The sequence below is a fragment of the Osmerus eperlanus genome, chromosome 10, assembly GCF_963692335.1.
Source record: "Osmerus eperlanus chromosome 10, fOsmEpe2.1, whole genome shotgun sequence".
NCBI classification, from domain to species: domain Eukaryota; kingdom Metazoa; phylum Chordata; class Actinopteri; order Osmeriformes; family Osmeridae; genus Osmerus; species Osmerus eperlanus.
The window spans coordinates 8,888,547-8,902,124 of record NC_085027.1 but is presented as its reverse complement, the minus strand read 5'-3'; the positions used below and the strand labels follow the sequence as shown (position 1 = coordinate 8,902,124).

The 13,578-nt window shown below is 42.0% G+C and overlaps 1 protein-coding gene across 1 annotated transcript; it reads right to left on the bottom strand.

The window, feature by feature from the left end:
- Window positions 1–772: 772 nt before the first annotated feature.
- LOC134027965 (mothers against decapentaplegic homolog 6-like) lies at window positions 773–12,791 on the bottom strand. The gene is made up of 4 exons (XM_062471236.1): window positions 11,337–12,791; window positions 10,203–10,259; window positions 9,980–10,057; window positions 773–1,909 (listed from the first exon to the last, which is right to left on the bottom strand). Exons 1-4 carry the CDS (start codon window positions 12,034–12,036, stop codon window positions 1,299–1,301), a joined length of 1,446 nt encoding a protein of 481 aa, XP_062327220.1. The 5' UTR covers window positions 12,037–12,791; the 3' UTR covers window positions 773–1,298.
- Between the last annotated feature and the right edge of the window lie 787 nt (window positions 12,792–13,578).

Below are 13,578 nucleotides of genomic sequence, written 5' to 3'. Positions count from 1 at the left end.
TTTCAAACTAAATCTAATTACAACTCTCAGCAGGCCGCCCAAATTGCAGTCAAAACGGACCAACCCCCCCCCCCCCCCCTCCCACACACACAAAATGTCTCACCTTTAGAGACTGCGAAAAGCAGACATGTCTTTACCCCAAAGCCATCACTTATTGTCCACTGGATGCTTATATTGCTATTCCATTCAACTTTTATGGCTTTTAATCTCTTCCCCAAATATGAGAACTTTCATAAATACTGTGCTAAGAGCACAGAATCTTCTCTTTTAGGAGCCAGTTTTAAGCCCATGTACTCATGGTGGTTTGTTGTGTAATCTCTCAGCTATGTGTTTCTCACCACAATCATAACAATGTGCAGTTTGTTTCCATTGGTATCAGACCCGAATCACTGGGTTGTTCTCTTTAATTCCACTATTTGGACAGAAACGTATGAAAAAGAAAGATGTCGGGATATCTGCGTTTACTAGCTAAGAACTTAAATAACTTTAAAAACCATTGATTTGTCTCAAATTAAAAGTCAACATTTCCCTCAGTGGTCACCAAAACTAACTTGAAGAAGCCAAAAAATGTAAAAGGCTGTGACCTTGAAGCAGTGGAGCAATGACAATTTTCATTGAAGAATATTTATAGTGAGTTTTAATTTCACTGACGTTCAACAATGAGAAATCTTTAGTGCTAAACTTATGATTCTGAATAAATAAATGAAGCACAAACTGTAAGGATGTTCTTATAAAATTGTGAATGTAAACCACAAAACCAATACTTAACAAATAACATTATATGCATACTTTATTGTCAATGTGCAAATGGAATTGTTTTTGCAAGGAATTGACAAAATCTGAAAAAAGGTTCTTCTTATTGTTGCAGTACACATACTTTCCATTGGCATTATGAAACTCTATAATGCATATATAGAATCCAAAGTGCATAATCCTTTTTATTTTGTCTATATACACATTAATACATAAATAATTACATTGAAAAAATTACTCAGTATTTACAAGCATAATATATTTCATATAATATATAAAACTTTATATTAAATCTAGGTAGATTATATTTGGGATAGTGGTTGAGATAGCTGTCTGGGAATCAGTTCTGATTGAGCTGGTGTGCACAAGTGCACAGTTGTCTGTGTATCTATATATGTGTGTGCATATGTGTGCTTTCATAAGTGTGTATGTACTGTGTGCGAGAGCCTGTATGAGTAAGTGTATGGGTGTATGTACGGTTTGGCTGTGTCTGTGCATGTGTGTGTGTAAGTGTGTGCCTGTGTCAATGTCTATATGATTGTGCGCTATCTATGTTTGCTGAGTAACACCTCCAGCCAGCAGGGGCAGGAGGTGATAAACTGTCTGGAGTAACAGGGGCCCCAGCCCTTTGCGAAGCTAATTCGGACACTGAGCGGGTCGTAGGGCCCTTCCTGGAGCTCCGGTTCTATGCCGTGCTTCAGGATCCAGCTGGACCTCTCATAATCAAATACTTTGAGGGAGAAGCCTGGCATCACCCTCTTCACCATAAGACCTCTGGAGCTAGGAAGGTCCAGTGTGGGTGAGTGAGCAAACACAGGGTGCTGGCTGCGGTTGTACACCCACACGCCATCCGGCTCCTGGCTCAGGACGATGCCATAGCCGATCTTGCTGCGTGTCCGCTGGACACAGCTGCCCCTGCTGTTGTCGCCACTGCTGCCGTGACTACGGCTTCGGTGATTGTTGTCATGGTAAGCATTGCCATTGAGCTGGCCCAGGCAGAGGCCTGTGCCTTGAGGTAGGTCATAGAAGATGCTGAGGGAGGAGTCATGGGCAGGGTACAGGCGGCCCACACGCGTCCGTTGCTCCCAGTAGGCCACGCTGCACCAGTGGAAGCGCTGGCCGTCAGAGGTCGAAGAGTCAAGGGAGGTACCGGTGTCTGTGAGAGAGAGAGAGAGAGAGAGAGAGAGAGAGAGAGAGAGAGAGAGAGAGAGAGAGAGAGAGAGAGAGAGAGAGAGAGAGAGAGAGAGAGAGAGAGAGAGAGAGAGAGAGAGAGAGAGAGGAGAGAGAGATAGAGAGGGAGATGGAGAGAGAGGGTTATTGTTCTAAACAGCCCTTTTTTGTATCAACAAACTTGGTTGAAGTGATTTAAAGTCTGGAGAGAGTACAAAGAGTAGGGAAGTTCCTGTCCAGCGTCTAGCTGCAAGAACACAATGAAAATGTTAACCAGGTTAAGAACTTTACCCAAACAGATCATTTTTGTCCACACAGACTGAAAGAATATGCATTCATATGAAAAAGTGCTGAAGTGTAACTAAGCTTGTGAGCCCCGTTCGAAAGACTACCAGATCAGTGAAAAAAGAAACTGAAGCTGTCAGAAAACCGTCATGTCACGATAATAACACCCCACCCCCCACCCTACATTCCAGATTGGTGAGCCAGCACGGACTACCCCTTTACTCCCCCCATCACCACACCTCCTTCATCCCTTTATCTAACGGCAGAGTGGAAAAGAGAGGGAAAATGAGAAAGAAAGAAGGAAACTTGGTAGTGGTGGGGGAGGGGGTACACAGCACTCAGCTCCCTGACAACCTAGCACAAGCCTGCAAACCCCTGACCCTCCAGCCCTCGTGCTATCAGCTCGCATTAACTCCCACACAGAGTGATGCCATTATTTTGCTCCAGAGACTCTATTGACACAGAGGATTTAAAGTCCTATGTGCCTGTGGTCCCATTTCTTTTATACTGCTGTCCATCAGCCCCCCCCCCCCCCCCTCTAGGTCTGAGGCCCAAATGGCTGCTCTTTCCATATTAACATCCTGCTTTCAGGTACATTTGGAGTTGATCTTGTGGATAAGAGTGGGGAAGATAAGAGTTTAGCATACATGTAGGTATGTGGGGAGCGACAGAGACATACACACACTTGACACAAAGTGCAATAGCATTTAGCTCAATAACACAAATGGGGGTCCTGTGTGGGAACTGATGATCCACACTGGACATCCTCAAGTCCAGCATCCCTAGTCCCAGGTCAAAAGTGTACTTCTTCTCTCAGACATACATGTGTCATTAGTGAATTCCAGGCTGGCAGCTCCTAGTCTGGACTGTTTTTTCCTTCCCGTACGAAAGCGCAGAGTGGGATACTTGGCTAGCGAGCTCAGACACACACCATTTGGATGTTTTTACAGGCTCCACTTCCCTGTAGTAACGCTGCACAAACATGTCTAAGAGAAACTACAAAATATGACACTATGGGAAAGAAATCCCAGTCCAATGGACTTTATTCACCAAGACCAAAGCAAAAGGGATGTGTGTGACATTGCCAATGTCACTCTGTGGATGTGCTTGCTCCTGGACATAAGGCTGTAAATAGTATTCTGTTAATGAATAAAACTACTGTTGTTTAATGAATACAAGACACTGACAAGAAAGATTGGAGTAAAGAAATTGTATGTATTTACAAACCCGAACCCTATAAATATATCTAAATCATTGTTGAATCACTCAATCACAGTTTACAGGGTCTAACGCCTGAAATTAGGAACAAAACAGGAATGCACTAGTGAACAATTAACGGTGTCTAGAATCAATAACACAAAGTTGTAGTTGCAGCCCCTCTTTGTTGGACGCACTCAAGTTCAGAACTCTGACACACAGATTCCTGCTGGCTCTCCACAGGCTCAACCACCCAAAACAACTGTTTTTTCTTTATTTTACCATTCAGAATTGAAGACTTGATTTGTGTTCCTCTATCCCTAACTTTGACAACAGGAGTAAAAAGGGTATTTTTAACGTGTAGAAGAGAGGGTTGGGAAAGAGAGATATGGAGTGAAACAGAAAGACCTAGGAAGACATGGTAAAAAGTATGTTTGAGTGAGAAACCCTGCCAACCTTAGCCATTGAAGCAAAAAAAGTGGGAGAAGGAAACATTATGGAAAGGAAAGAGGGAGGGAGAAAAAAGAGAGCTGTGTCTCTTATCCTGTGCCAAGGATTAAATTCTCCTCCAGTTATTAGACTCTTCCACTGTTGCTGACAGAGAGGAGGAGTGGGAAAGAGTGTGTGTGTGAGTGTGTGTGTGTGTGTGTGTGTAGGGCGGGGGAATCAAGGAACTAATACAGATGGGACAAACACCAGACTTTTCTGTTATTTATGATATATGAGGAGGGGAGGCGGACTAAGAGATCTGCCTGTTAAAGTTTTGTAACCCCCCTAAAGAGCCCCCAAGAACACATATAGCCTTGAACTACAGTGTACCTCTCTCGTCCATTTCTCTCTCAGTGGTACTGAGAGCCTGTTGTTTGAGACTATTACTATTATTATAGGAAAACTTCCATCTAAAAGGCCACATTTAGGTTGGCGTCTCTCCCATTAGGAGACTGTTATCAGTCAGACATGCACCAAACAGCACAGCAAAGTAAACCACAGCAGCCCTGCACTGACTGACTGCCTGTCTGTGGCCCTGGGAATATGTGTGTCTGCCAGTGGGCATCGGCGTCTGTGTGTACTTGTGTAACTGTTTGCAAGTCTGTCAATTCCTCTCAACTTACTGCAATATCTCAGACATTTTCAAGAGCACAACTGTCAAAGTATGTGATTCCATTATCGAGAATAAACAATTCATCATCATAGACAACCATCCAATGTATTCCTCCAAAGCATTCTTTGAATTAGAAGGTATCTGTTTGAGGTGGCAAATTCCCAAGAGTATGGGGTTTCAAATTGATAACTTTAAAGAATGACGCTCACTGAAAGCTCTTCATGTCACAGTAAGTTACTGTGAAAGCTGTACATATCTGTTTACATCATGCTCCAAAGGGGGATTGTCATGGAGAGTCCTCTATTTGCAAATTACACCCTACCTATCGATCTATCCAGAGTATAAGATTTTTTTCCTGTCAGAAAGATTTGTCTCTATCACAACACTTGCCAAAGAAACCGTTTGACGACCACACACAAATGTGCACACAGGCATTCAAGAAAACACACCCTCAGACTCACACACATACAAAGTGCTCTTCTGAGCACATAAAACCAAGCAAACAGCACTTTGTACAAACAAACCAACCGACTCCTAAGAGTCCTGGGAAATGCACGTGACAACTTCCAGAATTCGTGTTGCCGTACTCTGTCAACATTTGCAAGTAATTTTTATGGTCAACAGCATGGCGAGATTCCATTAGACCAAATTGCAAGTTGGCAAATATTCTGAAGGCACTGTGATGAGTAAGGCAGAATGTTGTTTAAAGCCTCTACACATTAGTCGTTTCCAATCTACACTTGCTTGGTTGACTGTATTTTAGGCTTTGAATCCAAGTGAGTGTTAAGATGAGACACAAGTCAGTGAAGTGACGGGTAGCCATCTAGGTAACCAACATTAAGCACATAGGATTTCATATAGAGATTAGTGAATTACGTAGCCAATTACACTTGTTGACACATTTATAAATGTATGAATACTTTCATGCAAGTAATAAATTGCTCATATTGATTACATTTTGAGTTTAGACTTTTTACTACACATCTATTCCAGAGTAGTTCTAAGAGAGGGAGAGAGAGAGACAAACTAAGCAACAACATACCAATATGTGATTAAAGGGATGTGAGACGACATAAAAATTGAGTAAGTAAAAGCAACACAGCATGGCAAAAGAGGACTTCCATTTCATGTCCAGTGACCACATAATTCCTCATAATTATCAACTTCCTTAGCCAGCGCTGGCAAGGATGGTGGTCTGTGTCTAGCAAGGTCACTTAGCAAACTCATCACTGTCGATTCTGATTACATTTACCTTAAGTGCCTGTAGACACTGGACAGTGAGGCGTTTGTGTACATTGCTGTGCTTTTCATAGCTCTGAACAATGTTCTTTTTTTAAGAAACACCCTATAAATGTGACCATCAACTGGTCTTTGTCAAATGGTTCATTTGAAGCAATGAACACAATGTAATAGGTAACAAGTAGGTTATTTGAATGACAATAAAGCCACATACACCTCTCACCTTGTTAAGGTGAGCTGTATTTCTCTGTCATGCATTATGGTCAGAAAGACATGCCACACAAACGTTCAGCATGTGCTGTTACATAGTACATCTGCTACAGGATGCCAAAACAATTTGTAATTGCAGTATGCTAACCAGCATCCTTATCAAGCTATTCTGACCCACAACTGTCTGCACAGCAGAAAGGGTGTCAACCATGGAGACAGCAGCAGATTGTTAGGAACCTATTTTTGTTTGTTGGTTTAGGACACAATGATTCGACAAAGTAGTATGTTGTTGCATTTTGCAGGATGCATTTTATTTATACTGCCTGCAGAACATACTAAAATGAAGAAGTAAAAGTATGCAGTCTGAAATGAGGCAACACTCAACCACAGTAAAACTGGATCCATTTTCTTAGATCAATACAAACAATAAGAAATTAGGAAATAGCATTTACTTCTAGTTATTCACTGAGAGAAACTACCAGGCCACCTTAGATTCTAGCCTCTAGGTACTAGACAGGAGTTAACCATGTCTAACGCACGCTCAGCTTGAAGTGAAAAAAATAAGATGAGATGATGGAAAATATTTGAGGAAATGGCAAGCGCTTAATGGGCCAGCACTTGATGTTGAATTCCATAGTCTAATGTGTCTCATTGAGTCAAAAGACCAAGTATTGTACACATGCCAGGAAACAGTCCATGACTTCAGGTCAACTAGAGGACCTGCTGAGAAAAAAACAACAAAAGGTGTAGTCAAATACTAAGTGCTACAATGTTTTAACCTTTTTTACCCTGAGTTTCTGTACTGTAGTTACAGCATTACCTCCTTAATGTACTGTTGGTGTTCTTTTCAAACACATATCCCCTGTCCAATCCACTCTTCTCTTGCTCCTTCTCTCTCTCTGTCTCTCTCTCTGTCTCTCTCTCTCACACACACACACACACACACACACACACACACACACACACACGCACACACACTCACTCACAACCTGGTGCCTTGTCCTACTTCCCAGCATTTCTCTGCTGTACCCCCTGAGTCAAAAGGGTCGATTCATGGGTTGACGTCGCTGTGAGTGCAGACAGGACTTGGGAGCAGAATTTTTGGCCAATACCTTGATCTGCTTAAAGAAACAAGCCACCAAAATATGAGAGTTACAGAGGGAAAAGAAGAAGTGGCCTCCTCACTTAACCTCAAGTATCCACGGCAACTAATATTGTGTCAAATAAATAAATAAAAACAAAGAACAAAGTATTTTAAGGTGTTGGGCAAGAGCAGATTCACTTTCATTTACTGGTGTATTTCTTACAGACCTTAATGCGTGTCACTCTAGTCACCAGTTCTCTTGCTGTCCTGATCAAGAATTTAGGTCAACTAGACCTGCTCATCTTTTTATACATGCCACAGAGCATGTTAGAATGTGTATTGCTTACGTAATTGTAATATGCAGAAGTATGGAGCCATCTGCATTCATTTCATTCATTTTATTGAATTATTTATTTGTTTATTCAAGTTTTTCCTTTAAGTCTGTACATTATATGGCTTAATTACAATGGGATTTTTAGGTATCTTTTAGACATTTTTTACGTAAGTAGTCAAAGTTTCTTCAACACAGTTGACAATGTGCATACACTTTGAGCTTCAAATGAACACTTTGGCACTGTAAACTTCAAAACGAATGTGGACAGCCCAATGTTAAAATTGTAATGTTGTTTTCTTTGACATTTTAAAGGCCAATCTTCCCTGACCTACCTACAGCTGGCCACAAAACTTGAATGAAAAAAGTTTGAGTGAGCTTTTCAACTGAAGTTCCACAGATTATGTGGTTGATAGTGGTTTGTGTTTAAAGTATGTCCCAGTGAAACCCCTATGTGAGTCTTTCAAGACCGATCTTATCTCTCTATCCTTGGTCAGATGGACATTCCAGACTGTCTCTTACACACACACAACCCGTCTTTCCCATGAGGGTTAACTTAACGACAAACAGGCCAGTGACACCGTGTTTACTGTGAGTTACAGGTCTAGACTGAGATAGCAGGGCCCTCTTAAGAGTTTCCAGCTGACATTTCCATTTCCCAAAAAAGGTTGATTGCCGTGATTTGAAGTGGAATGTAAACTGATCAAATGATAAAAGGACACAGGCTAAAGGTATGTAAGGACCACACCCTGTCATTATCCTTTCAAAGCTAGATAGTTGCTTTATTGTTTTCAAAAGAATAAGAAACAAAAAGGAAGGCTACCCTCAGAAGCAGCATAATGCTGCTGTTTCTAATGGTATTTTTTTTTTATTTGCATCTTTTTCAGTGTTAATGTTCTTTAAACTGCACAAAAGTTGCCTTGACTAAACGACACTTAGGATTTTAAAATCTATACACTGTTGTTTTTCTGTTTGACTGTGGATTATAATATCTAGCTTTTATCTTGTTGCTACCTTATCTTAAAAGCCAGATCCTCCAGTCTAACAGATAGGCATACGACACAGCTTTGTCTGGGTATGCTAAAATGCAAGTAACAACTTTTCTACAAGAATCAAGGACACAACATGTACATACAAATGGCATTGACAGATTGTGCCATTTGCAGGGCTCCACAATTCTAGTAACAGAGGACCACACACACACACACCACCTCTGGTAAACTAATCTGTCTACTTAAACTTTACCTGCCCAACATAGGGAGTGGCCCTCTCTCCATAACTCTGGGTTATTAGTTCTGTATAAAAGCTATATATTGACCGTATCTGGCAAACATGGCATGAATCATACACAAGCACTCATGACAAATGTATAAAGTCTGTAGAGAACATTGTAATGGGACCTACACGACCCGCAACAAACAAAGTGCGTAGTTTCTTGTCTTTTGGGTCTCCCATAAACAAACAATGCATGCACTGTGGATGTCTTTCAACACACCACAAGCAGAGAAGGCGAGTTTGATCGAGTGGGCCTGTGGTCTCTCTCAACACTACAAGGACCCCCCAGCGTAAACAAACAGGGCTCAAGTTTCAACCAGAGGGGACTGCTTTTGTACAACCCCACCACTCCCCAAGACCACACCCCCTAAAAAAAGCTTTAACCAGAGCGTCTCTGCTCTCCCCCCCAAAAATGCGAACCCCCTTCCACTGCTCAATTACCAAGAGGTATGGAGGGATTTGAAGGAAGAGAGGGGGAGTGAGGGGGATGGGTACAGGGAGAGGGAGTGGAGCTCTTAGAGGGATTTTGTTGCATTTTCATCTGAGCAAAATATTTTACTGTTGAAAACAGAGAGAGAGAGAGAGAGATAGAAAGAGAGAGACTAGCTACATTGCTAAATTACTGTGGCATCAAGTGTCAGGGTGCCCTGGGTATTACATTGAAGACTAGCTCCTGTAATGTCAGTTGGAAGCATGTAGTTTTACATTTGATATATGCTTACTGTTTGGAAAAAAGCATAAACATACTGTTACTACTGTGGCTACTGCACACTTGAGTGAAATTAACGCAAGACTTGGAGATTATATAACAGTGGGTTTGAAGCTAGTTTGTCTGACCAACAAGTGTGCTTGTTCTGTCTTTAATGGCAAGCCATTTAGAAGCATAAATTGCTCCTCAAAATGATAGGGGATTAAACCAGTCTATCACTGAACTCCCTGAACTGAACTACAGTATGGCATATCAACCTCCTCATGAAGGTAACAATTGGTCACTTATCAATTCATACAAAGCAGTACTGCAAATGTACTACTAATGTTTACAACCTTATAACAAACAACCACTGACTGACATGACATTCTTGAAACTTAAAGATTATTTTCTTTTTTACTCAATGGACTAATTGCTTGTTCATGACTCCATGATCAATTGGAAACACCTAAACTATCAGCTTTGCCAGTGCACAAAATGTTACACACCAGTATAGGTCACACAATGTCACACTGTGTGACCAGTGCAGGTCACACAACATTCTCAGCTAGCTTTTGAATCCATAGTTTGGACATTATAAAATTAAACTTTCTGGGCCGTAATCTTTGCGCACCACAAACTCACTTGTGAAGTCTCTTGGTGTGACTGGGGGAGTGTGGGGGGCCACAGCTTCAGTGTAAAACAGTGTTGAATCTGACAGATCTAAAGAAAGATTATTTGAAAGGTTAGGAAATAATAGTAAAGATTTAACACAGGACTTAGCATTATTTACAATAAGACCTATGCAGCGCTCACCACCTATTGTGTTGGAACCCACTGGTATAGGGCAGAATTCTTTGATACTCACCAAGTGGCTTGTGCTCATTTGAGTAAGATATCTGGGAGTATGGAGGCGGAGGGGAGTCTGAAATACAATAAATGTACAGAACAGATCATAAACGTCATAGCCATAACATTGTTTTGGCACCATATAGGTTTATGCATACTTTGCAACCATGCAAACATTGACAGGTGGTATTTCTCATACTTTAAAATCTTCTTGTCTTAATGGTTCAAGCTCTGAACAAATGGTTTATGTGCTGTGCCTGTGTGTTGTTGACATTTTTATTTTATCAGGAGAAATACATAAGAAATTAATGAATAAGAAAACTGCTGAGAATAAAGCTGATAAAAAGGCTGCGGGTTCTTTAAGAGCCAAGGCAGTAATTGCCGGAGTACTCAGTCAGTGAGATACCAAGCTAGCCAGTCTGGCGCCAGCGGTATGCAAACTGTATATTATCGCCACTCCTTCACCTAAATAGCAAAAGGGGGACCTCCTAAGAAAGAAAAAAAGCATTTTAAAGCTCAACTTGAGAGCAATCTTCCAACGGATAACTTCCAAGAAAAGCTTATCCTCATACTTTAACGTTGAAATGAGACGTTATGGGTCAAGTAAAATCAAAAGTTTCTCCCTTTCTGCAATGTACGAGTGTGCATATGTGTAAAAGAAAAAAAGAAAGACAGGGACAGAAAGAGACAGAGACAGAGAAAGAGAGAGAGAGAGAGAGAGAGAGAGAGAGAGAGAGAGAGAGAGAGAGAGAGAGAGAGAGAGAGAGAGAGAGAGAGAAATATGCCGACAGAGAAGTGGGCTTGTCTGTATCATAAAAATGCGCATCATCATTAACATTTTGTTGAATTTACTAAAGACAGTTTAGGAATGGCATTTCTGGTCCAACTAATTATTGATCATATGTAAGCTATCATGAATAAATTGATCGAAGCAAATCTGGCCTACTTGAAGTCTCATCAATACACGCAAAGTGTGTAAAGCAGTAGTTAGGCCTGTAGACAATGTTAATACATTTTCACACTGGATTTTCGCTAGACATAGATCCACTGTCTTTGAATAAATGGCAGTGTCTTTAGATATGTGTGCATATTCATAGGCTAATTAACAAAATATGTAAAGTTTGGAAGCCATTAGGCTACATTTTTTTCTTACCTGGCCCACACAAGCGACTGTAGTGATAGGGATTGCAGCAAACCGTTGCGCTTTCTGACATTCCAAAGCTTTGACAGTAAAATAACGCTTTTAGTCGGGCCGTGCGAGGTAAATCTGTCCATCGATACAGTTTACAAAGGAGGAACTGAGGGGATATAGGATGACCACCTAATCGCAGCTCCATCTGCGGCACCAACACACATTCACTGGGCATCCCACCTTTGGACTCAACAGCCTCCAATAAGACATCCAGCAGTTTTTCCCTTAGTCTTTTCAAAAACGCATAAGTAACGTTCTTGACTTCTTGTTCGCTCACCGGGCATGAGTTAGTTTCTCCTTGGTCTTGGGTCCGGCTCCTCGGTCTCGGGTCTCTTTCTCGAAACAAACAGCAAGTCATCGTTTTGCTGTCATTCTCGTGTCCCTGAGCTCCGCGATGCTCAGGCACACACATGACACTCCGACCATTGTCTGAACTGCCCACCGTGAGGTTTCCGCTGCACGCTTCGCCTAAAGTTCCTTGAGACAGATCTGATCTGGTTATCGACCAGAGCTCCGTTTTCGGAATCTTTTCAGGGTTACTGCCGCACGAACAGTCCCGACTCCCCTTGCTTCGTTTGCTTCCATCTTCCCCGTCTCTATCAGTGATCAAACGGCTTCTCCAGAGTCGCCGTATAAGACCTGAGCGTTTAGACCTGAACATACGACAACTTAGACAGTTTTGGATGTGTCGTATTGTTCCTGCGCTGGCTTGCGGAAATTCCACATCGATTTATGCTCCTCGTACAACATCAAGGTTTTGTAAACTGCGCGCACGGCATGCGCAGCGGGGGGGCAATACATTTATGACCAAAACGCAACATTAAAACGTAAACGTTGCATTTAAAAATGGCCAAACGAGTTCACTGACAAGATCAAAGTGGTAAATAATCAAAAACGAATTACCGGCTGTAGCCTGATCATGTTCAAGTCAATTAGGCTAAAACGTTGATCCGTTCTTGTGAAGCAGCCTACATAAACCCCCAATAAACGGCGTAGACTAGAAAAAACGCATAGTCGTTTTCCTTCTTTTAATGGACCTTTGAACACTTTAGACCGTTTGCCTTAAAATCCACAGAATGTAGTAACCTATGAGTTGCTTCACCCGGAGTAATCCCATATAGGCTAATCCTGGACACAATCAAATTTCAATGTTTGATTCCACTGTGTGAATATAATTCTTTACCAATCCCACAATAAAAGCCTCAGTCAAAATTCTTGGCTGAGCTCTGATCGCCGACGTAAGCGCAGAGGCACAGCTCATATTCCGTTATGAGAAGTAGCTTTAAAGTAAACTCGAATTTCTTCACTCTGTTTCGATGCTATTCTTTTTCGGATACACACTCGCTCGTGCACACACGGGGGCCCCAAGGAAAGCTCTGGAGCCATTGGTTGATTCCCATCATGTGCCAGTCTAGACACTTTGGCGGCTGTGAGCGGCAGTGATTGTTGCGCAAACACGGTTTCAAGTTTCTTAACTCTTAAAGGCACATCATCCTTTTATCTTTAGAATTCGGGACCGACTCCATCCAATTCACACGCCCGATGTTCAACTCACACCAGCCAATCTCACAATACTGGACACTAAATAGGCATTCATTATAGCTTTTTCCATTCTCTGCCAAACACATACCGTTTGAGAATCTAAAGCAGCCTGTAAATTGGAAAAACAACAAAAACTATGTATGGGCCTACCACCATCAGTGGATTGTTACCAACCCATCAGTAGATTGCTTTACTATAATGTATCTGAGTTAAGGCTAGTGGTGGGAGAGACAGGGTGTCTGGCACCAGATCACCTCTTAAAATAAGTTCTCCCTCCTGCCTGCCTGTGTCTGCATGTGTCTGTCTGTCTGCCTACCTGCCAACTTGCCAACCTGCCTCTGTATGTCTGTCTGTCCATCTGTCTGTCTGTCTTTCTGTCTGTCTGTCTGTCTGTCTGTCTGTCTGTCTGTGTCCGTCCGTCCGTCTGTCTGTCTTTCTGTCTGTCTGTCTGTCTGTCTGTGTGTGTCTGTCTGTCCACTATAGGGCCCTGGGATTCCCACGGTCCACCAGCAGAGAGGAGGCAGGCGTTTCTCAGGAATAACATGTTATCAGCTCCATTGCCCCTCTATTGCCCTCTCTCTTATAGTCTAGAGACATGGTAGACCGTGTTGTCAAGGCATCAGGATGTATTCACAGTCTCACATTCACACATGGACATAAA

Bases quoted from the DNA above. Each gene is read 5' to 3' on its own strand.
- LOC134027965 (XM_062471236.1), bottom strand. From the start codon at position 12,036: ATGTTCAGGTCTAAACGCTCAGGTCTTATACGGCGACTCTGGAGAAGC. The intron at 10,260-11,336 runs GTAAGAAAAAAA...ATTGTATTTCAG, and splicing joins CAGTCGCTTGTGTGGGCCAG to ACTCCCCTCCGCCTCCATAC. The intron at 10,058-10,202 runs GTGAGTATCAAA...ATCTTTCTTTAG, and splicing joins AAATGAGCACAAGCCACTTG to ATCTGTCAGATTCAACACTG.